The 26,273-nt window shown below is 42.1% G+C and overlaps 1 protein-coding gene across 2 annotated transcripts in view; it reads right to left on the bottom strand.

Moving 5' to 3' along the window:
• Positions 1–26,273, bottom strand: part of mtus1b (microtubule associated tumor suppressor 1b) — a 293,810-nt gene that overhangs the window by 41,002 nt on the left and 226,535 nt on the right. For both annotated transcript variants that reach the window (XM_070869726.1, XM_070869736.1), the window contains one exon: positions 14,132–14,198. In XM_070869726.1, the coding sequence (XP_070725827.1) occupies positions 14,132–14,198 (67 nt within the window). The remainder of the gene's footprint in view (positions 1–14,131; positions 14,199–26,273) is intronic.

Genomic DNA, 26,273 nt, shown 5'->3' with positions numbered 1-26,273 from the left:
TTACTAAGGGCCCAACATTGCCCAAGCCGTTTTTTTTGCGCACTGACCTGAAGCGCGCCGACTTTGCGCACTGGAAACAGCGCCGGGAAAAGAAATCGCCCCATCCTCGCCGCTGTTCACAGTCCCCGAAGTCCTGGCGTGGGGGGGCGGAGCCAAACGCCAGCACCAAAAACAGTGCCGGCATCTGCGTGCATGCGCCGTGGTGCCGGCCCGACGAGCGCGTATGCGCAATAGAGGTAAAACTTGGCACTCGGCCATTTTTAAAGTGGATCGCAGCTGTAATTGTTTGCCTGCAGTTGTGACTTCTCCGGTTGCTCGGTGGCGCCCCCGCCTCCCCCCCAATCCCTCTGGTGAGACGGCATCCAGCCCAGCAGTTGTGACTTCTCCGGTCCAGAAGCTCGCACTTCTCCCCTCCCCTATCCCAGGCCGAATGGCCTCACGCACAGGCCGGCCCGCTGCCTTTCCCGGACAGACTTCAAAGATTAAGGTAGGATTTACTTCTTTTTTAATTGTATTTTAATGGTTTGAGCTTGTCCTTGCTGTTTGGTGCTTGGTTGTTGAGGTCCTCTCCAGTTGCCTTCCCTCCCCTATCCCTGCCCTAATGTCTACCGAATGTACGCTGCTTTTTCTTCACTGCCCGCAAGGTTTTTCAAAGCTGCCCACATACACTGACCTAAGTGGATTTGGAGTAATTTCTTTCTGGCCAAAGTGGCATAAATGTCCAAAACTGTTGTAAGTGTCTGGGATTGCCCCCTTTTGAAAAAAAACAAACTGATCTAAAAAAAAAATCGTACCTAACAGACTTGCTCTGGGGAATTTTTTGGGGAAAATGGCATTTTTTTTTAAACTTACGCCAGAAAAAACAACTTACTCCAAAAGAATTGATGCAAGTCATGGCCAAAATTGGGCCCTAAAAGAATATGGTGGGTAATCGGTTTCCGGTTCTCCATGAATGCCACTGACACAGTTTTACTATTAGAACAAACATGTCCTAGGTTCTGACGAAGGGTCACAGACTGAAATGTTAACTCTGTTTCTCTCCACACATGCTGTCTGACCTGCTGAGATTTCCAGCATTTTCTATTTTTATTTAAGATTCCAGCATCCGCAGTATTTTGCTTTTGTATATGTCCTAGGCTACTCTGCTTTCTCTTCCTGCATGGAACACTTGACTTCCATTCATTATTCCCCATTATAACATGGCTGAGTTATATAATGGACATTGACTATAAGCATAGCATATTCCTTGGTACTGGGAGCTATAATCTAAAAAATCTAAACACAAATATACAGCTGGGATTCTTTCAGGGGAGGAGAGAGAGATCAGGGACAAGAGGTTCCACTTGGTACTGGATCATTTTAAGGATACACAAATGTTACGCACTAGCGCCAGAAATTCTACATTTAAGAACATCGTTTTTTTGCCGCTTTGTGAATAACGGATGATTGTTTATACTGAAATAGTGCCAAAAAAATAAGGTCTAAGTTTCATCAAGTTTTTAAAATTTTGGCGTAGTGTTAAAATACCATCGTTTTTAAGGATGGAGATAAATGTTTTCATGTTAAAAATAACGCCCGTTCTGCGCATTGTGCTGGGGTGGTGGGGGAGTTGTTGTTTGAGGGTAGTCAAACTGGAGCTAGTGGGATTTAATGCAGGTCTGGAAACTGATCAGCAGTTGCATGCCTCAGGCTGTGAAACCGAACAGTTACATGCCTCAATCAGTTTAACAATGCAACCACACAGAAAAGTTAGTGCACAGACCTGTTAATTACTCCACTGGACATTTATTTCCAATAACATTTAACAACCCTGGAGATCCTTCAAATTTCTATATTACTCTCCTATATTTAACCAAAGGAATCTGAAACCAACATCACAAAGGCATTTTTGCTGTAATTTATATTCAAACAGTAGTACAAGCTTTTAAATGCAACTTCTGTCTCTGCCAGACTAATTATACTTGTGAATTAATTTGGTGGCGGGGGGGAAAATATGGACAATTCATCTTTCAACATTTTCACAATCTGAATATCACAGAAAAATATCTTGCATTTGCTATTGGGTGTGCTTGTGAATATTTGAAACATTTGTAACATTGAGCACAAATGTAGTTGATGCAGGAGCAACTCCATAATTGCACATTAATTAGAATAAACATGCTTGCTCGGAGCTATTTCATAATTTACAAATCAAGTTACAATATCAGAATCCGAAGTTATAACGGTTAATGCAGTAGACTGCAGTCTGAAAAGCCATCAGCCTCTTGATGCTGCAATGCTTGGCTCCACTGAGCACTGCTGGCATGAATCCAAGTGACATCATCACAGCTGTTTACATTATTCAGAACAATCATCCATCATGCTATCTAGCCATGTACTTCCAGTTCAAAAAAACCCCAGAGTCCATTGTTCTGAAACATGTACACAACAGCTCCCAGGTATATGAAGCAGGTTAATTGGCAGGATGTGGTATGATTGCACACACTGTTCACATATCAAAAATACATTTGATTCACATTTTGGCTTTAGTTTGCTGAAAAAAAGCTTTACGTGACCCCTCCCCACACTCTAAATTATCAGGCTGCCTGTCTGACATACATTTATGGATGAGCAGAAATTTGTGCCCATTAATATTAGGAAGACCAAAGCCATTGTTTTCGGTCCACACCACAAACTGCATTTCCTCGCCACTGGTTCCATCCCTTTCCTTCACATCTGTCTGAGGCTGAAATAGTGTTTCCAACCTTGGTGTCATATTTGACCCTGAAATGAACTTCCGATCACATATCCACGGCATAACTAAGACCGCCTATTTCCACCTCTGTACCATCGCCTGTCTCCGCCCTTGCCTCAGCTCATCCGCTGCTGAAACCCTCATTCATTTCTTTGTTGCCTCTAGACTTGACTATTCCAACGCACTCCTGGCTGGGCACCCACGTTCTACCCTACATAAAAATGGTGATCCAAAACTCGGCTGCCGGTGTACTAACTCGCACCAAGTCCTGTTCATACATCACCACTGGGCTCACTGAACTACATTGGGTCCCGGTCAAGCAACACCTTGATTTCAAAATTCTTATCTTGGTTTTCAAATCCCTCCATGGCCATCCCCCTCCAGCCCCACAACCACACCCAAAGATATCTGCCCCCCCCCCCCCCCCACCAATTCTGGCCTCTTGAGCATCTCAGATTATAATCATTCAACCATTGGTGGCTGTGCCTTCTGTTGCTGAGGCCCCAAGCTCTGGAATTTCCTGCCTAAACCTCTCTGGCACTCTATCTTTCTTTCCTCTTTGACCAAGCTGCCCTAATTTCTCCTTAAGTGGCTCGGTGTCACATTTTGTGTCTAATACTCCTGTGAAGCATTTTGGGACATTTTATTATGTTAAAGGCGCTATATAAATACAAGTTGTTGTTGCATTCAGAACTAATAATGAAGCAGCCCAAGCTTATCTACAGCAGGATGTACTGCAGACGATAAAATTATAAATATAAAATAGATAGGGATGTCACCTTGGATAGAGTAACTTAATCATACTCACAGAATCATACTTTTCTGCTAATGTCCCAGACTCCTCCATCACCATCCCCAAGTATGTCCTGGCCTACCAGCAGGGTAGAGCCACCAAAGGTGGCAGCACAGTGGTATACAGTCGGGAGAGAGTGGCCCTGGGAGTCCTCAACATTCACTCCGGACCCCATGAAGTCTCTTGGCTTCAGGTGAAGCATGGGCAAGGAAACCCCCTGGTAATTAACACTATCACCCTCCCTCAGCTGCTGAATCAGTAATCCTCCATGTTGAACACCACTTGGAAGAAGCACTGAGGGTAGCAAGGGCACTGAATATAGTGTGTGTGGGGGGCTTCAATGTTCATTACCAAAAGTGGCTCGTTAGCACCACTACTGACCAAGCTGGCAGAGTCCTGAAGGATACAGCTGCCAGACTGGGTCTATGATAGGTGGTGAGTGAACCAACACATAGGGAAAAACCTACTTGACCTCGGCCTCACCAATCTAACTGTCGCAGATGCATTTGTCCATGACAGCATTGGTAGCAGTGATCATAGTCCTCAGAGATAAAGTCCCATCTTCACACTGAGGATACCCTTTCCATTGTGTTGAGTGGAACTACCACCGTGCTAAATGGGATAGATTCAGAACAGATCTAGCAGCTCAAAGCTGGAGCTCTGGGCCATCAGCAGCAGCAGAATTGTATTCCACCACAATCTGTAACCTTATGGTTCAACATATCCCTCATTCTACCATTCCTCATCATCGAAACGAGGATGACTTGCTTCCATGCCAAAAAAGGATGAGTTCACAGGTGTTTCAATGAAGGACCTAATATTCTGGATCCTGAACTACATCTTGAAGTGTGGAAGATGCCTGTGCATGGATTTTATTAACAGGTGGCGGCCGTTGCACCCCAGCCACCACACGGGCTTGACAGAGCTAGGTCTTGGTCCAGTGGCAAGGATTAATCAGGACGACTGGAGACCAGCTCTGCTACACGGACCTAATGCGCACATATATTGCAGTCTGGGCTGGCCCGTGCTGACTCTGGGCCCTCGCCTCTCCTGGGGCCCGATCACATCCCTCTACGAACTCTTGGTGCTCCTTCGCCCCGACCGCGCCGCTCCTGCTGTACCTGCCCGCACAGCAGTCAGCTCACTGCAGTGGTATGCCGCCACATATAGAAACATAGAAAATAGGTGCAGGAGTAGGCCATTTGGCCCTTCGAGCCTGCACCACCATTCAATATCATGGTTGATCATGCAACTTCAGTAGCCCATTCCTGCTTTCTCTCCATACACCTTGATCCCTTTAAACGTAAGGGCCACATCTAACTCCCTTTTAAATATATCTAATGAACTGGCCTCAACAACTTTGTGTGGGAGAGAATTCCACAGGTTCACAATTCGCTGAGTGAAGAAGTTTCTCCTCATCTCGGTCCTAAATGGCTTACCCCTTAGCCTTGGACTATGACCCCTGGTTCTGGACTTCCCCAATATTGGGAACATTCTTCCTGCATCTAACCTGTCCAATTCCATCAGAATTTTATATGTTTCTATGAGATCCCCTCTCATTGTTTTAAATTTCAGTGAATATAAGCCTAGTCAATCCAGTCTTTCTTCATATGTCAGTCCTGCCATCCCAGGAATCAGTCTGGTGCACCTTCGCTGCACTCCCTCAATAGCAAGAATGTTCTTCCTCAGATTAGGAGACCAAAACTGTACACAATATTCAAGGTGTGGCCTCACCAAGGCCCTGTAACAACTGCAGTAAGACCTCCCTACTCCGATACACAAATCCTCTCGCTATCAAGGTCAACATGCCATTTGCCTTCATCACCGCCTGCTTCCTGCATGCCAACTTTCAATGACTGATGTACCATGACACCCAGGTCTCGTTGCACCTCCCCTTTTCCTAATCTGCCGCCATTCAGATAATATTCTGTCTTCGTGTTTTTGCCCCCAAAGTGGATAACCTCACATTTATCCACATGAAACTGCATCTGCCATGCATTTGCCCACTCACCTAACCTATCCAAGTCACCGTGCAGCCTCTTAGCGTCTTCCTCAGAGCTCACACTGCCACCCAGCTTAGTGTCATCTGCAAACTTGGAGATATTACATTCAATTCCTTCGTCTAAATCATTATTGTATATTGTAAATAGCTGGGGTCCCAGCACTGAATTTTGTGGTACCCCATTCGTCATTGCCTGCCATTCTGAAAAGGACCTGTTTATTCCTACTCTCTGCTTCCTGTCTGCCACCCAGTTCTCTATCCACGTCAATACATTATCCCCAATACCATGTGCTTTAATTTTGCACACCAATCTCTTATGTGGGACCTTGTCAAAAGCATTTTGAAAGTCCAAATACACCACATCCACTGGTTCTCCCTTGTCCATTCTGCTAGTTACATCCTCAAAAAATTCTACAAGATTTGTCAAGCATGATTTCCCCTTCATAAATCCATGGTGACTTGGACCGATCCTGTCACTGCTTTCCAAATGCGCTGCTATTACATCTTTAATAATTGATTCCAACATTTTCCCCACTCCCGATATCAGGCTAACCAGTCTAGAATTCCCTGTTTTCTCTCTCCCTCCTTTTGTAAAAAGTGGTGTTACATTAGCTACCCTCCAATCCATAGGAACTGGTCCAGAGTTTATAGAATGTTGGAAAAGGACCACCAATGCATCCACTATTTCTAGGGCCACTTCCTTAAGTACTCTGGGATGCAGACCATCAGGCCCTGGGGATTTATCGGCCTTCAATCCCATCAATTTCCCTAACACAATTTCCTGGATTAATAAGGATTTCCTTCAGTTCCTCCTTCTCGCTAGACCCTTGGTCCCCTAGTATTTCCGGAAGGTTATTTGTGTCTTCCTTAGTGACGTCAGAACCAAAGTATTTGTTCAATTGGTCTGCCATTTCTTTGTTCCCCATTATAAATTCACCTGATTCTGACAGCAAAGGACCTACGTTGGTCTTCACTAATCTTTTTCTCTTCACATATCTTTAGGATTGCCTTGGATCCCATGGGATTTTACTTGCGTGACCAGTCTGCCATGTGGGACCTTATCAAAACCCTCGCTAAACTCCATATACACTATATCAAACACGCTGCCATCATCAACCCTCCTTGTTACCTCCTCAAAAAAATTCAACAAGTCAGACGTGACTTTCCCTTAACAAATTCATGCTGACTGTGCTTGATTAATCAGTGTCCTTCTAAGTGACGATTTATCCTGTCCCCAGAATTTTTTCCAATAATTTTCCCACCACCGAGGTTTGGCTGACTGGCCTGTAATTACTTGGTCTATCCATTTCTCCCTTTTTAAACAGTACAACTTTAGCAATCCTCCAGTACCACACTTGTAGCCAGAGAGGATTGTAAAATGACAAGAGCCTCTGCTTTTTCCTCTCGGTTCTCTTAACAGCCAGGGATACATTTCATCCGGACCTGGGGATATATCCATTTTCAAAGATGCTAAACCCCTTACTACTTTCCCTCACAATGTTTATTTCATCTAATATTTCACACTCCTCCTTCCTCATTGCAAAGTCTGCATTGCCCCCCTCTTTTGGGAAAACAGATGCAAAGTATTCATTAAGAACCATACCCATTTCTTTCTCCTCCACACACACATTGCCTTTATGGTCTCCAATAGGCTCTACTCTTTTTTTAGTTATCCTCTTGCTCTTAGTGTATTTATAAAACATCTTTGGGTTTTCCTTGATTTTACTTGCCAAAATGTTTTCATGCTTTCTCTTGGCTTTTCTAATTTCCTTTTTAATTTCACCCCTGCACTTTCTATACTCCTCTAAGATTTCTGCAGTATTGAATCCCCAGCATCTGTCATAAACTTCCGTTTTTTACTTTATCCTACCCTATATGCCCCTTTATATCCAGGGGGGCTCTAGATGTGTTAGTCCCAACCTTTTTCTTTAAGGGAACATACTTGAAATGAACTCTCAGGATCGCTTCCTTGAATGCCTCCCACTGCTCACTTCTTTGCCCAAAGAGTGGTGAGAATGTGGAACTCGCTACCACAGGAAGTGGTTGAAGCGAATATTGATGCATTTAAGGCAAGGCTACACAAGCATATGAGGGAGAAGGGACTAGCGGGTCATGCTGATAGATTTAGATGAGGAAGGACGGGAGGCGGCTAGAGTGGAGTATAAACGTCAGCATGGACTACTTGGGCCAAATGGCCGGTTTCTGTGCCGTATATCCTAATGTAATCCTATGTAAACACTGGCATCTACCCGACAATGTGACAAACAGCCCAGGCATGTCCTGTTCACAAAAGCAGGACTAATCCAATCTGACCAATTAATGCCCCATCAGTCTACTACCAATCATCAGCTAAGTGATGGAAGGCCCCTGGACAGAGTTATGAAGTGGCACTTACTCACCAATAACCTGCTCTCCGATACTCAGTCTAGGTTCTGCCAGGACCACGCAGCTCCAGATCTCATTACAGCCTTGGTCCAAACATGAGGAGAGAGCGAGTGTCCCGGACATCAAGGCAGCATTTGACTGACTGTGGCTTCAAGGAGCCCGAGTAAAATTGAAGTCAATAGGAATTATGGGAGAAAGCTTTCCACTGGCTAGATTCATAGCTAGCACAAAGGAAGATAGTTGTGGTTGTCGGAGGCCAATCGTCTCTGCCTCAAGACATTGCTGCAGGAGTTCCTCAGAGCAGTGTACGCGGCCAAACTATCTTCAGCTTCATCAATGATCATCCCTCCAGAAGGTCAGAAGGGATGATGTTCGCTGATGACGGCAGTGTTCAGTTCCATGCGCAACTCCTCAGATATTGAGGCAGTCTGTGCCTGCATGCAGCAAGACCTGGACGACATTCAGGCTTAGGCTGTTAAGTGGCAAGTAACATTCACGTCACACAAGTGTCAGGTAATGACTATCTCAAACAAGCGAGTTGAACCACTGCCCCTGGATATTCAACGGCATTACCATCGCTGAATTCCCCATCAGCATCTTGGGGGTCACCATTGTCCAGAAACTTAACTGGATTAACCACATAAATACTGTGGCTACAAGAGCAGGTCAGAGACTGGATATTCCATGGCAAGTGTCTCACCTGACTCCCCAAATCCTTTCTACCATCTACAAGGCACAAGTCAGGAATGTGATGGAATACTCGCCACTTGTCTGGATGAGTGCGGCTCCAATACAACTCCAAGACATAGCAGTCCGGCTTGATAAGCACCCTATCCAACACCTTAAACATTCACTCCCTCCACCACCATTGCATTGAGTATCATCGACAAGATGCACTGCAGCAACACACCAAGGCTTCTTGGACAGCACCTCCCAAACCCACAAGCTCTACCACCTAGAAGGACAAGAGCAGCAGGCGCATGGGAACGCTATCACCAGCAAGTTCCCTCCAAGTTACACACCATCCTGACTTGGAAATATATTGCCGTTCTTTCATAGTCACTGGATCAAAATCCTGGAACACCCTCCCCATCAGCACTATGGGAGTATCCTCACCACATGGACTGCAGCAGTTCAAAAAGGAGGTTCACCACTTTCTCAAGAATAATTAGCGATGGGCAATAAATGCTGGACTTGCTAGCGATGCCCACATCCCAGGAATGAATCAAAAAAATAGAACATCTCAAAATAGATCAGCCTCCAGGTCCAGATTACATCCACCCAAGCGTGATTAAAAAGAAATTACATGTGCTCTGTGTGCCCCTTGCCTGTATCTTCAACAGCTCAATAGAGCCAAGGATTGTTCCCAACTGACATTAAAACGTGGTCCTTGGAATTTATAATGTATAGAGTTGGATAGAAGTGGGTGCAGACAAAGATTTTTATTATATATGGCAGTATTTGATTAACAGACTACATTGATTTCAACCCTCCTAGACTAATGCTAGAGGTTGCCGCGAGACACGTTTACTAATCCATACATTAATAGCAGTTTAAGACAACACAATGGCTACAACTGTCCATGCATCCCTCTATTCTACTATCTGCCCTGAGATGAAACAGAACCCTCCTTTGAACTACAACTAACTGCTAGTGTCAAGAAAGTTCACCCTACTCTATGGTTTAGATCAGGTGTAAGCTGCAGCACATTTGCCAACCTGAGAGGCCCAAAACAAGATACCATCTGTAAAATTACCCAACAGGGAGTCAAAAGAAAAAGATGGGAGCACCAAAAACTTTACCATGTATCACAGAACCCATCCAGTCCAACACTATTCTTTAGTTGTCAACTGTCTCAAATACCCGACAACCGCCTACTGCTCCACCCTGGCTCTCAAACTACCCGAGTATACATTTAAAATAGGCTCAATGTATGCTTCTGCAAGTGTATGAACAAAATATATGATGAGAGCATTATATACATCAACTATGTAAAACTCCAAGAGAAAAACTGTATCTTGGTGTTGAGGATTCCTATTGAATTTTCATCTCTACTATGACAAGGTGCACAGGAAATAGGAAGAAAGCTCATCCCAGCAGTAGGCTGACAGCTGCAAAGGTTTGCATTTATATCCCACGCCTCAGTGCCTCATAGACAAGTAACTTTAGAAACCATTTTGCACGGAGCAAGATGTCACAAATGATTGCAAGTGACTGACGATTTGAATACACTGCATATCTTAAAATAGTGCTATAGGATCAAATCCATCTGAATACCACTGGAACTGACAGACAGGATCAAGTGACAACATTTCATCTGGATAATGCTAGAAAAATACTTTCTGCACATCTCAGTATATCTATTTCCTGCATTTGATTAATAATTCATTGCACTACAACTGCACAGCAATTAAAATCTTTTAGTTCTTTTAAAAAAAAGTCTTGCCACATGGTATAAAAACTTTGCAGCAATTATAGGCATCCACAATGAAACACGGAGAACAACCAGAGAGAGAGGAGGATGTTATCAAAGACATAGCGGCATACGTAATACAACACGAGTTTATGCACATCACATTTTAGGATTTGGATCTTTTTTCTCATGGAAAATATTTTGGGAGGGAGTTAGCATTAAGCTTTCTGTTTCTTTTATTAAATGCAGTTTAGTTGACAGCCCTGGTGAGAATTCTCTGCATGGAAAAGTTGGCAGAGATATTGTCCATTGAGAGCAAATGGATAATAGTGACATGTCCAGTCAGATTTTGAACATAGGACTGCGAAACATAGCCCTTTACCAAGAGTATGGAGGCCAAAATTTAGGATGCTAGTTTTCATGGCTCGATGTACTCTGAAAGATAATGCCAAAAACAAGGAAGCCCATGAAAGGAAAGGGCATGAGGTTCATTAATTTTTTCCCATGTTTTCAAGGGGCAAGCGAGATTGAGCCAAGTAAGTGGAATTTTTCTCAATTATTACTCTATATATTCACTTTATGTCTGTAAAATAAAGCAGCTGAATCCTTCATACCCGGACTCATTATACCATGCGTTTCTCAATCGCCTTCAAAAAGATCAGAGAAAAGCACAATGTATGTACGAAGGACACGATATCAGGTTCAGATCACAAGGTGGTCCCATTGTTATACCCCTGGGATACGCCATCATAGAATGGCCACACCCAAAAGACATGGTGGTCAGACATCTTGCTGAACAACAAGCACCACTGCACTAGAGAAAATCCAAGGCAAAATCTAAACTTGCAACAGTCCACTTATCCCAAGAGTTTCCCATCCCAGCCACAACAAAGCCATGACTTGGTTAAATCTTTACAATCTTCCTTTTCAATACATTTTTAGTTCACTTAATGCCAACAGTATCACACAAATTCATCCCAATGTTATCTGCAGTTAAAAAAAAATCAACTCAAAACCATTTATATTTAGTGACCTACTTCATTCATCCTTTAAAAGAAACATGAATAGATTGTACATTTGAAGTAGGGTTGCCACTTTTTTCCAGGTCCAAAATAGACAGTGGCTGGGGACAAATCCTGAGGTATAGCTTAGGAAGAAACTTGTAAATTGTATTGAAGCAAATTTCAACTATTGTATGGCCCCACATCGAACTGGTAAAGGGACAGCTTCATTTAGTGCCATCTGTATTGCAGGGTTTTCTGGCTCCTCGCCATTTGCCAGTTCATCATTTAGATAATGCAGATTTTGATGCAGTGAAGGGATGTCCAGCTTTGATGAAAAATTAAATGACGCTGCTCAAAAGTGATGTCTGGCTAGAAATAAGTGTCAACCCTGATCACAAGGTATAAGCATTTTCTTTCCCTATTACCGACTCACTTCCCCACTTGAAAAAAAATCCCATCAACCAACTCTATGTATTACACCTTCAGATAGTCTTTCCAAGAGCATATAATTTGTTTTGGTATGGGTCATTCGAAGTGATATTATAAGACATATTACAAAATATTTTTTCAAAATTATTTATTTACAGAATTTGAGAAATATTTATGATCGTTAAAATTTTTTTTAGATGTTACCAGGTTTCTATTGTGCACAGCGACACCAAGTTTTGTAGCCACAACTTCTTCAGTTTGTTTTTATTGAAACCAATCACTATTATATTGCAAAGTTTACATCACAGCAAGTGCAGCATCTGCTGAAATGCAAGCTTTGTCCACTAATCACAATTTGGACACTTCCCAAGCCTATCTAAAAACTGATGGCAACTACACCCCTTTGAAGAAGTTTTTTTTTTTTTAAAAAGCATTAACATAAATCCAAGTACTTTCTTAACCTGCACAGTTAGCTCCAAATAAAGCAGCACAATTCTTGTAATGACAGTCCAACAGTTTGCATTAAAGGGGTCTACAAGGTTACCAAACTGTTTCCCAATTTAAATCTACTTACTTTAAAATCAATAGCATTAAACTGTCAACTACAATATTGCATTAAAATCAGTCCACTTTAAACGTCAATGGAAACTAATCATGATTCATTTGATACCATGCCTCAAAGAAAACCCACTCATCACAACTGTGCATTAAGGAATATAATGGAACTGAACTTGCTGGAGCAACACATCCCACAGCGTATGCTGTTAATCAGAAATTTCCCTCCACTTTCAGCTCAAAATATTTTTGCGCCCTCAATTGCTGGATGTGCAAGCTTACAACAGCGTGGCAAAGGCAACAGGGCATCTAGGACCTTAGTCCATGGCGGGACCAATAGTGTATTTCCTTAAGCAATGAGAATTAATGATTGATAAATAAACAAACAGAGGAATGGTGGAGAAAAAGTGATAATTCAAGTGGGTGAATTAGAATCAAATCAGATACTGAAGGAGAAATAGACAGGGAAAAAAATTGGATTGAGAGAGGGAGAAAGAGGGACCAAAAGGAAAAAAAAAGTTTAAAATTACATTTTTTAAATTTCCAACAATAATTTACTACCTGAAGGAATGATACACCACAGTTTAAATGGTTCACTTTGAGCCAGAGGTTGATTAGTAATAATTAACAATTATCACATATTTAAAAGCATACATGCACCAGTAATTACTAGACTTCACTTTCTGCAGCACGTTTAATGGGCAACTAATGTGCAAATACAGCAAGTTCTTAAAACTAACAGGAAGACCAAGGCCAAGATTCTGTTTGTGTAAAGCAAACAGTGGTGTAAATCAACCAGCCACTCACTGTGCATCTCTCTTAATTCCCTGAACCTGTTGGCTGATTTGCACATTAATAACAGTGTGTGTCATTCACACATTATTTTTTCAACAAGTTCTGGCCCAATGTCTTCCATGACATGTACACACACCGACCTGGAGGAACTGGAATGTCATTACAAGTCTTCCAACAAAAAAATTCACGCAGGCCATTAATATAAACCATGTCTATATTATGCCTACTTGAGGGGAAAAGACCTTTGAAAATTGAGGCATTGCACAGAAGAAATTCCACAAATTAAACATTTTTTTAAAAGTTACCCAAAGAAGCAAATCGTTGTAGTTTTAAAGGATGCCTTTGACAATCCCTTTGTGCTGCTTTAAATCTAGCTCAAATGCAGCCTCAACACCACCAATTTGGTTTTATTTACCACACGACCCTGGCACCAAATGATTGCATACTCAATTGTGGGTGCATTTCTGCTCAATATTCATACCCATTATGAACACGTCTGAAATGGACTATGCATTTCATTTCAATTGCTTACAACTAACCAAGGGAGGAATTATTTAACTCAAGGTTGGATTTGAATACATTCTGCCAGACATAAAAAGGTGATGTTCGAAACCACGGCATTATCAAGTCCTCAATTGTTTCAATATTTAAATAAACTTTAAAGCAAAAAATGTATTAAAACATGTTCAGCATTAAATGAAAAATAACTATGAAGGAATTTATTTGGATTTAAACCCAGATGAATGGGAAGGGTGGGGGGAACGAGGGGGAGGGGAGGGAGGGAGACACATTTTCCGAAGGTGGTTCCTGGTACAGCAAATGCTAGGAATTCCATGAACTTAGGTCACACCGCCAGCCTCCAGGGAAATTTAAAGCAGAAGTATTTTATCATGGAAGAGTCAGCTGCAGAAATATTACTAAACAGTTCCGAGTGCAACAAATCGCATCATGTATATTCTTCTTAGAAAGAACTTCGAATCACAAAACTTTCAATACACAGCCCCATTACTAGAATTCTTACCTAGTTCATTATGCAGAGTAACCAGCTCCTGAGACAACTCCTTGTGTTGTTTGCCTACTTCCTCCCGCTGTGAAGAAAAACATTTTGTTACTATGGAAACATCCTTCGTGGAACAAAACTTTGAAGTACAAACTTTAATCAGTTAACTTAAGTGAATATGTAGTTTTCAATTGTTAAAATTGCATTATTTTGTCTGAATCACTAGTGCACTGAAATTAGTACAAAAACCCATAATAGATAATAAAAATTTGAAGATGCATCAATTAATTTTGCAGTAAAGGTATGTGATGATGAAAGGAACATAAATTGCTATGTGTGCCTTCTAGATAAAGCCTCAGAAACCTAGACACCTTCACTAAAAACAAAACCCCAGTGTTTTTTGCTAAATATTTCCATAAAGCCTCAACTGCTACAAGTTAGAGAGCTGACTAAGCACAGCTGACGACAGCTTTAACCTGCTTAAGGTTTTCTAATGAACAGACAACTTTGCACACCTACTTGGGATCAGCATGTCCATCAGACTGCATGCACTGTCTTTCCAAAAAATTACTTTGTATTTTAACCAAATACAAGACTTGAATTAGTTCTTAGTTCATAGTCCTTGCTGGATTTTGTTAAATGTAGTTTAATTACATTAACCAGCAAGAATGGCTTTAAGACAGTTTTGAAACATGTTTTTCCTGTTAACTTACAAAATATTGGAAGATAAAATATAAAACAAGGAAGCAATTACCAATAAAAATCTAGAAAAAAAACATGCAGACTTTGCGTCAACTTCAATATCTTAGGCAGATAAATTAAGTCATATCTGATTCACCAGCAATCAATAATTCTTAGGAAATTGAACTCGAGCTTTCTAATCCCTAAAGCAGTCAGGATGTGGCTGTAAAATGCTATAGGATGTTCCGAGCTCTCCTGCTTAATAATCTGATTCCCCAATGCACCACAATTATTCAGCTATTATGTAGCAAATAAGAGGGGAAACATTATAGTGAGGAACAGCTGGAAATAAAAGAATTGGTTGAAACTACTTGCGTCAGTGACCAAACCCTCACATTTCCAGTCAGCAAATCACAAAAGGATGTATCAGTTACCCTCTTTCCAGCACAAGGACCGTAGAGGCACATTTTGCTGCTGCTGCAGCCCATTCTCCCTTTTTCTGGTTGTTTGTGTGTATTGTGCAAAAGCACAGGTGGCCACACCACAACCCAAACTGGTCTTTCTACATTTAAAATACTTGTAGGAAAAGATCCATTAGGCCTTGCCTTCCAAGCTAACTTTCAGAGCAGGATGTGTACCATATTTCCTGCAGTACTCTGCCCTGAAAAAAAACAGCTGCATTCATAAGTGAAGCAGTGGGAATCACTCATTACAGGAGGCACAGCCCTATGCGTCTGCAAACTGGAGACGAGAGGAGTGGGGGTGGGCAGAGCTGATCAATGTAAATTTACTCAAATGTCAGCAGCTAAAGCTGAGCACTGGAACGCTCATTGATCTTCCAACTAATACAGTAATGGAAAAGATCTATTTTTATATCCCAGCTTAATATGTAATGCTATCAAGCACCTTCAACAGGGAGGTCAGACCAGGCTAGCTGGAAAACAAAACGTACTGCTAAAATCTCCCAACAAATCAGTTTCATATTCTAACACAAGCTGCTTATATTTCCAATTCAACTCATCCTAATTCAGAACCCAGCAACAGTAAAATTCTGCAAGTATTTCAGAATTATATACTGAAAAAGCTATTAAAAATCCCTGAGCAAATTCCAACACAAAAACCTGATTTTTTCTTGTAGGACAGCAGAAAGGGATTATACATATGCCGGTGAGCATGTACACTGGAGAATAAGGTAATTGCCATTGCAGTGTTGATATTGCCACACTGACAGCCAACAGGTGGTGAAAAACTCTCAAACATGTTCCCACCTTTATAAAACTTCAGTACAAAACTAAGCCCTTTTACTCATTGTAGTTTGTTTAAGTGTTACGTTGGCAATGTTAAGGCAGAATGGGTCACAACGGAACTTACAACATGTCAGCAGGACAGCCCGACAATCAAAAAGTAAAAACATTTCAAGTGCTGGAATATTTACATTTTCAATGCAAAGCTTTGTAGGTGAACCTACTACTAGGTTAGCTAGTTTAAGAAAACACACTTAACACACAATTTAAAAATATAACTTTACAAATTTGATGGGTGGACTGTCTGAATTGAGAAAAATTATTTAGAATCACCTTAAAAAGTAGCAGCTCTGACAAATACTGAAAAAACATGCATGAACACGAGGTACTTAACAGATTGTCTGCTTTTGGCAGACTAAGACCATGTGTTCAGAGATGGATATCTGGAATAATGCATAATGCTAACTCCTTAGTGAAGAACATATGCATTAATAGTGAATGAATTTCAAATCATCAACCAGATGTAGTCCAAAATTAATACTGGGTTGCAAAATTTATAATAGTCAAAAATATTATTCAAATTGGTCTGATGCCTGAAGCATATTGAGCATTACGTTAGTCATCAGAGGCCAACATTATCTTTGCACCATACATCATTAGCATTGCACAAGGTTACATTTCAGTTTGGAGCATTGCAGTGACATTCCACATTCTACTATTACCCAGCTCTTCACTGGATATGCAGCACTTTTATATTTGTACTAAAGTGGAACATGCTCGTTCCTTCTCAAAATGGGTAAATTCATAGAAAAGGCTTCCATTGAAAAACACGTCCGTGAAAGGGTGTGGTCTCAAGAAAGCAATGAAAAATAAATCTCTTTTGGAAAATAAGCTTACACTTCCAACCAGAAGGGATTGACAACATTTTTCCCTCAAAACTTGCAACAGACTGCGTTTGCTCGGCTTAAAAGGTTATACAGTCTTCACATTCAACCATATGCAATACTAACAATGAAATACATATCCCATTCCCAAGCCTTTATAACATTCCTCATATTTGTTACAGTGACGTGAAGGTCCAGGTCGGTGATTGCAGCGTGGGCAGGTACTGCAAGAGCGGCAAGGTTGGGGCGAAGGAGCGGCAAGTGTTCGTAGAGGGTCGTGGTCGGGGCACAGGAGAGGCGCGAGTTCGGGGCCCAGAAGAGGCGAGGGCCCAGGGGCAGCACGGGCCAGCCCACACTGCAATATGTGTGCGCACTCGGTCCATGCAACAGAGCAGGTCTCCAGTCGTCTTGTTTAATCCTTGCTACTGGACCAAGACCTAGCTGTCAAGCCTGTATGGTGGCTGGTGTGCAATGGTCATCACACGTTTAAAAAAAAAAATCCAAGCACAGGCATCTTCCACCCTTCAAGATTTACCTTCGGACCTGGAATTTTAGGTCCATCATTGAAACACCTGTGAACTTTTTGATGTGGAAGCAAGTCATCCTCGATTCGAGGGACTGCCTATGATGATGTTTCACAATGGAAGTGCATTTGTAGTCACTGGTAGATCAACTGCAGAGTGTGTCAAAATTATAAAACTTGCACTCCAAACAATGATTCAGTTTCATAAAGGCGAATACTCAACTCGGGTTAACTAGGCATCATATACATAACTAGCATTAATTGGAGTGATGGCTTTGAACAGTTTTATGTATTGATCAATTCATGCAAACAAATTACCATCCTTTTGCAGCACTAACCCAAATATGCCGAGACGTGGCTTGACGCAATCTCTAGCAAATAATTTAATCGAGTGCACCATGTTTTTGTTCAAAATGAGATATTTTTGTTCAAATGTTTTTACACTGATCAGGTGAGGAATGCCACTACTGGGGAATGCCACCAGCGTCAGCATTCAGGTCAGGGACACCTTGGCTGGATTCAAAACAAAGCTCACTTTACTCTGCATATGGTTTCACCCCAACCCCTAAAGCGCACCTCCACTGCACCAGTATGGCATTTTCCTCCCATTCCACCCAATATTGGCATTTAGTGCTATATTAATGGGCTCAATTTTCCCAAGTTTTTTTGGGCGTACTTGAAGAGTTACATATGTTTTTTGGGGCTCAAGTATGCCAAAAAAATGTTCTAAGTTTCCCCGTTAATTTCTTCATTTTGGCACAGCCTAACCTGTCCTTTAGTTTTGGGGGTGGAGCCTTGATCTGTACCAAAAAGATTGGGTTGCCACGGTAACCAGGGACACAATGCGAGCTGAGGCTGGAAAGTGAAACATACAGCTAGCTCGCAACACATTAACATGCATTGCATCAATTTAAAAACACATTAAAATATATTTCAGCAGCACCTCCAATTATTAAAGTTCCCCCTGCCCTCCAGATCCCAGACCGAAGGACCTCCCAGTCTGCTTCCCCTGCCCCTAGAGTCTCGAGTGTCTTGCTGGTGCCAGTCCCGCTTCCCCTGCCCCTAGCCCTGGCCGAAGGGCTTGCCAATCCCGCTCTCCCCACCACCCCCAAGTGGCTTGCCAGTGCTGGTCCAGCTCCCCTGCCCCTATCCCAGGCCGAGTGGCCTCCCATTTTTTTTTTTAAAACTTGACGCAAAAAAAAGCAGCCTGCTCCAAAGAAAATGGCGCAAATCACAGGGGAAAATTGAGCCATGGACATAAGAACATAACATAAGAACATAAGAATTAGGAACAGGAGTAGGCCATCTGGCCCCTCGAGCCTGCTCCGCCATTCAAAAAGATCATGGCTGATCTGGCCGTGGACTCAGCTCCACTTACCCGCCCGCTCCCCATAACCCCCAATTCCCTTATTGGTTAAAAATCTATCTGTGATTTGAATATATTCAATGAGCTAGCCTCAACTGCTTCCTTGGGCAGAGAATTCCACAGATTCACAACCCTCTGGGAGAAGAAATTCCTTCTCAACTCGGTTTTAAATTGGCTCCCCAGTATTTTGAGACTGTGCCCCCGAGTTCTAGTCTCCCCGAACAGTGGAAACAACCTCTCTGCCTCTATCGTGTCTATCCCTTTCATTATTTTAAATGTTTCTATAAGATCACCCCTCATCCTTCTGAACTCCAACGAGTAAAGACCCAGTCTACTCAATCTATCATCATAAGGTAACCCCCTCATCTCCGGAATCAGCCTTGTGCACACGATGAACTGGATTGAGGCTGCCCAAACTCATTTCATAGGAATGTCTCAGCAAGTAGCCAGGAGAGAGTCAATCCAATCAGTCTGGCCGATATTTAAACCCAGGTCCCCGAGGTAAAATGCCAGTGTCTAACTCACTGCATTATCCAGTTCCATTTGAAAGTACAGTATATTTATAATTTTAATCTAAAAGCTATTTAAAATTAACTTTCTGGAAGCCAACATTATAGTTTTAACATAACGTAACTCAAACTGATAAGCCCACCAAGACTTATTTTGCCCAAATGTGCTGCAATTTTAATATGGCACTTCAAAATGCTTTAAACTTTGTGATTCAAGCATAGGAAATTGAGACAAATGCTTAAATTTGTATTTTCCACTTACATTTGACCTCGAGCAAAAATTCTTAAAGCATCTTCTGATAAGATGGATAACATTTTCTATACATTTTTCCAATCAGCTGATTTTCAGAAAACAAGTTCAGCAGATTAAGTATTTTGAGCCTCCTTCCTTAAAAGCAAAGGCGTAAAACCTCTCTGATATTCAGATATGTTAAATCTTTTCGTGACATCTATGGTGCCTCAGATCATGTGATGAAAGACTTCTAAATTACGATTTATGGAAACAAAAAATATACCCTTGAGTAACTGAATTCAACTATAATTAATATTGGAAATTTAAAGTGCACTTAAAACTGAACCATATTATGTCTGCCGAAATCACATTTGGAGTTTTCCCAGGCCCAACTTTGTGCATTTAGGTTAAAGGTATTGCATTATACCCTACAGATTTCAACACGAAGAAACAAGTTTGCCAGGCCAAAAACAAAATTTTCCATTGATTGCTCAGCTCGCTATTTTATTTGCGCACAAGACAATATAGGTTAAGTCTTCACACTGCAAACCTGTATTCAAATTTGCACCATCATGAATTCCACACAGTTATTTGAGAAACAACCTTCTTCTTAGGTAGTCCCCCAGAGTCGAGGATGACTTTCTTCGACTAAAATGAGTTCCAAGGTGACTGGTGAGACCAATGCGGGACCTACAGTCTCTGTCACAGGTGGGGGCAGATGGTGGTTGGAGTCTAGTATCGGGCATGCAGACAATGTAGTCCCGTCCATTGGAGCTGATCGAGCGTGGTCAATGCCTTGATGCTGGGGAAGCACTGACCACACTCGACCAGCTCCGTTGGGTGGGCCACATTGTTCGCATGCCTGACGAGATTCCCAAAACAAGCACACTACTCGGAACTCCGACACAGCAAGCGAGCCCAAGGTGGGCAGAGGAAACATGTCAAAGACACCCTCAAAGCCTCCTTGATAAAATGCAACATGCCCACCAACACCTGGGAGTCCCTGGCCAAAGACTGCCCTAACTGGAGGAAGGGCACCTCAAGTCGCATCGCCGAGAGCATGCAGAAACCAAGCACAGGCAGAGGAAGGAGCTGTGGCAAACCAGTCCCACTAACCCTTTCCTTCAATGACTGTCTGTCCCACCCGTGACAGAGACTGTAATTCCCGTATTGGACTGTTCAGTCATCTTAGAACTTACTTTTAGATTGGAAGCTAGTCTTCCTCGATTTCAAGGGACTGCCTAATGATGATGATGCCAGTGATGTTGGCCTGAGAGAGAACGTGAACGTTGGTGCAGTGAATTTGCAGGATCTTGTGGATGCAGCGTTGGCGGCACTTCTCCAGTGCTTTGAGGTGCCTACTGTACATAGTCCATGTCTCTGAAGCAGATAGGAGGGCCGGGATGACGACTGCTTTGTAGTCCATGAGCTTGGTGCCAGGTTTGAGATCCTGGTCTTTGGTCACTCGCTCTTCCTCAGGTGACCGAAGGCTGTACTGGCACAGTGAAGACAGTGATGGACTTCATCATCGATGTGTATCCTTGCTGACAGCAGGCTCCCGAGATATGGAAAAGGGTCCACGTTGTCCAAGGTCTCGTCATGGATCTTGATAATCGGGGAGCAGTACTATGTGGCGGGTGCAGGTTGGTAGAGAACCTTTGTCTTACGGATGTTTAAAGTAAGGCCCAGACTCTCGTACGCTACAATGAAGATGCCAACTATTACATAGCACTTTAGCATGTCTTATACAATATTTGAAGTACAGGTAAATTGTATAGTCAAACATAGCAGACATTTTATATACAATGCCCCACAAACAGCAACAAGATGAATGAGCACTTAATCTGTTTCTTGGTGGTAGTTCAAAGAAATGTTGGCCAGGACACTGAGCTTTTCTTATGTGGGATCCATTATGTCCATTTGAACTACCAACATAGGAAGACAGGACATCAAATGAGTGTCTCATCCAAATGACAGTTCCTTCATTAATTTCACACACTACTGAAATTGAAGTCCTGGAAAGTCTTAAAATCAAATTTCAGACTTGGAGGCTAATATGAGCTAAGCTGACACTTAAAAACCTCCACCCTACACAGCAAAATGTTGGTAACTAAGTGTCCGAACTTGGTGAAAGCCAAGGCCCGCCCAAAGGACTGCTGAGACTGGGCGATACTTTGCCAGGAAGATTCCTCTAAAAAATGTCAGTACCGCCCAGCGGCAAAAAAATGACTTACGCCATGAATCTGGATGGCCATGGGCGGGAGCTCCCAATCTCGGCGGAAAATGCGATCCTCACCAAAGTGCCGAGGATCGAGTCGGGCCTGGGTGGGTTGGGGGGGGGGGGGGGGGGGAGGGGGGGGGGTGCGGCGCAGCTAAAAAATAATAAAATGACAAAAAAAAATCCACTGGAACACCTTCAGGGGACCCCATCCACATAAATCGTTGAAAAAAAAAGTTCACTAACTTTTTTTTGCAAGTCTTCTTACTTACCGTTGGGGTGAGACCTGCCTTCACGCAGCAGTCCTTTCCCCCTGCTGCTGCCGACACCCGCCCGCACCAAGATAGCAGCTCGGTGGGCGGGAGGTCACTTACGCACCTTGTGCACTTGCGGCTGTCAGCGGGTGATTCTCAGCGGTCCTCCCCTCCCGCCAATGGGAGGCCCAGTGGAAAATGGCACCGAGGGGAGACCGCCCAAAAAACTTGATGGCAGCCAGTGGTAAGGTCACCAAGTTCAGCCCCTAACTTTCACACTTTCCAGAGTACAATAGAAGCCTTTGAAACAGGTATAGCCAAAAACTAATAGGCAATTCAAACAGTTTTATAATGCACCATTACACCACCCTTTTTCCAGTCAATATGCAAACAATTATCTTCACATGATAAGATTGGGTAACACGAATACAACAAACTACTGCTGCTGTAATACAAAAGCAAAATCATGCGGAAGCAGTAATCTGAAATAAAAACAGAAAACTGAAAATCTCAGCGGGTCAGGCAGCATCTGTGGAGAGATACACTTAGTCGATGACCCTTTGTCAGAACTATTTCTCTCCACAGATGCTGCCTGACCTGCTGAGATTTCCAACATTTTCTGTTTTTATTACTGCTATCTTAATTTTGGCTCTCTTCCATTTCAATAAACCAACATGGAATTTTCAGTGAATCACCTTTTCCTTTTTACACTACTTATCTATACAGTAGTATGACTATTATTAGTATGCGTCAGCCGTGGCTCAATAGGTAGCACACTCTCATGAGTCAGGTGATCGTGGGTTCAAGTTCGACTCCAGAGACTGGAGCACAAAAGCCAACACTCCAGTGCAGTACTGAGGAAGTGCTGCACTGTCGGAGGTATCGTCTTTCAGATGAATCATTACTCCGAGGCCCCATCTGCCCTCAGGTGGACGTAAAGGATTCCATGGCAATATTTTGAAGAATTCTTACCAGTGTCCTGGTCAATATTCATCATTCATCCAACAGCACTTTAAAAAAAAAAAGAGATCTGGTGTTTATCACATTGCTGTTTATTGGAGTTTGCTGTGCGTAAATGGCTGAAGTGTTTTTTATATTACAACAATGTCGACATTTGGCTGTAAAGCACTTTGGGATGTCGCGAGGCTGTGAAAGGCACTATATAAATGCAAGTCTTTTTCTTGCTTTACTCAACCAAATATGCTTAAAATGCCACCATATAGAGGGTGGAGGAAGAAAATTAAGGAAAACCAAAAACTGGAGAAGCAACTGCAAATTAAGGTAGTTCATCTCAGTTCTGACGAAAGGTCATCGACCTGAAACATTAACTTGCTTTTTCTCTCCATAGGTGCAGCCTGACTTGCTGAGGGTTGCCAGCATTTTCTGTTTTTATTTCAGATATCCACAGTATATTGCTTTTGTGCTAATGAAGGAAAATTATTGTTGGTACTTTGAAACATGGTCATCAACTTGTCTCATTATAAAGACATTCTAGCCTCTGTCAGAGGTCAAGGCTTCAAGCCCCACTGCATAACAGGTGTCAAGCCTTGGTGTACTGACAGCACTCTCACCTCCAAGTCAGAAAAGATTGTTGGGCTGAAATTGCGGTCGCAGGCTTCCCGTGGGCAATTGCCTCCGACCTGAAACATTTCTACGAAATTACCTGGTGGTCCGGGAGGAGTGTGGGATTCTGGTGGGGAGGCCTTCGCTTCCCGCGCTGTGAAGCGTGCTCCCGTCCTCCAGGTTCCCACGCAGAAGGTGCAGTCACATGTGACTGCTCAGCCAATCAGGTACAGTATTCCACAGCTTTCTCATTAATAGCAATGAGAACTCCGTATCTATGAGTTTTCATTGCTATTCGAGAAAAAAGACAGACATTAAACAAAAAAAATAAAAACATACCTCACTTAATTAAAATTAATTGAAATTAAAGTTAATATATGTCTTAGGAAAAAAATTAGATTTTTAAAAAAGTTTTTATAATTATAGTTAATAAATGTAACATGGTGGGCAGGGTTTTTAAAACTGTTTTTTAAAATTTAATTAACTTATATTTTTGTATGCTTTTAAACTCTGATGCCTGTAAAAGTAGGCTATATGCCTGCTTTCATCAGGCGCAAACATTATGAGATCATTTGCTGGGCAAGATATGGGTAAATACTTGAATTTTGCCCTTGCAAATGTCCTCGCTCCCGATATACAGATGATCTGTCAAGCTCCAGCTTGGCAGATTGGAAAAGCCGGTTTTCAGTGCATGAACATTGTGCTCTGAAAACTGGCTTTTGCGATGCCTTCCCTGGTCCGTAGACACTCAGTACGGACCCGGGATTTCAGCGCCTGTGTGTTTAGATCCCACACCAGGGACGCGAGCACATAATCTAGGCTGACACTCCAGTGCAATACTGAGGGAGTGCTGCACTGTTGGAGGGATCATCTTTCAGATGAGACGTTAAATTGTGATCTTGTCTTCCCCCTCAGATAGATGAAAAAGATTCCACGGTACTAACTGAAGAACAGGGAATTCTCGCCAATATTTATCCTTCAACCAACACCACCAATACAGAATATCTGTTCATGTATCTCATTGCTGTTTGTGAGACATTGATGTAATGCAGGAAATGCAACAGCCAATTACACATCAAGTGATGAAGGGTCATTGACCTGAAACACAAACTCTCTCTAGAGATGCTGCCTGACCTGGTGAATATTTCCAACATTTTGTTTATATTTCAGATTTCCAGCATTTGCAGTATTTTGCTCAGGTGTCAAATGTACTTCATTGCGCCAAAGCGCTCCACAGCCATTGAGGTTATAAAAGGCACTAAATAAATGCAAGTCCTTTCCTTTCCTTTATTTGTGTCTAAGGTTCTGTATGATTGTAGCTTTATTTGATTATGGGAGATACATTCTGAATTTTCATTATTCCTGGTCAAACTTCAAAAGGGGTATCTCTCAGCATGCTCCCAGGTGCACATTAAAAAGATAGCAATCAGGATACAAGGTTATTACCAAGGAACTACTGAAACATCGAGTGTTTATTATCTTCTAAACCAAAGGTGGAATGGTTATGTCCTGGAAATTACTGTAATCTGTTGCACGGTGTTACTTTTTATCTGCTTTTATTAAAGCTATTCTGCAGTTTAATTGCAGAATAATGTTAATTCTCGCACTTTCTGAAATCCGAGCCATCAAGGTAAGGCACGTGTTTTATCGAGCAAGCTAAATATAGCAGAGATCTACGTTCAACTCTCGGCAACATCTCATGGCCAGTTATTGGACATCCAAAGTTACAATCTTGTTCCCATAGAACATTTACAATGCCGACAACGCCTCTAAATTCAAAGCTGCAAATTTAAATTATCTATTGATTTTCATTAAAAGAACGCAAAAAAACTCCTGTGGAGATAAAACCCTGTGGTATTTTATTTAAATGACAAACTCTTGTATAACCTATTTCAACCAAAAAACTTCAAAATTAACAGGAGCGAACTGCACACAAGTACAAACAGAAAATGCTACAAATATACAGGTGGTTTCAGCAGCCATAAAAAGGAAAGATCAGTCAAGGTTCTGGATTTGAATGTTGATTTGATTTGATTTCATATTTCCAAAAAAGTGCAGTTTTTACCTTATCAGCCAATGTATTTTGAATAGTTAAAGAAAGTGTGGTACTGATTCGGGACCAAAAATAATATCTTGTGGAGGCAGAGAGCAGAGCTGAGGTGCTAAATGAGTACTTTGCATTGGTCTTCACTAAAGAGGATACTCCCTATCTCTAACCTTTTTCAGCCTCACAACCCCACAAGATGTCTGCGCTCCTCAAATTCTGGCCTCTTGAACATCCCTCATTATAACTGCTCAATCATCAGTGGCCATGCCTTCGGCTGTTTGGGCCCTAAACTCGAACTCCCTCCCTAAACCTCTCTTTCCTCCTTTAAGACGCTCCTTAAAACCTACCTTTTTAAACAAGTTTTTGGTCATCTGCCTTCATTTCTTCTTTTGTGGCTCGGTGTCAAATTTATCTGTTTTGAAGCTCCTTGGAATGTTTTACTATGTTAAAGGCGCTGTATAAATAAAAGTTATTATTAATGCAGCAGTGAAGGAGAAGTTCGGAGGTCTGCGAGGTCGGTGAGTCGGGAGTTCGGAGGCCAGGAGGTTGGTGAGGCGAGTTGGTGAGTAGCTCTCTTTTCTCTATCTCTTTTTAAGTAGATTTTAAACTAGATAAGGCTAACTAGGGGGATGGCGGTGTAGC

Source organism: Pristiophorus japonicus, chromosome 2 (genome assembly GCF_044704955.1).
Source record: "Pristiophorus japonicus isolate sPriJap1 chromosome 2, sPriJap1.hap1, whole genome shotgun sequence".
Classification (NCBI taxonomy): Eukaryota; Metazoa; Chordata; class Chondrichthyes; family Pristiophoridae; genus Pristiophorus; species Pristiophorus japonicus.
The sequence above is the reverse complement of the archived record's forward strand: the minus strand, read 5'-3'. Positions and strand labels throughout refer to the sequence as shown.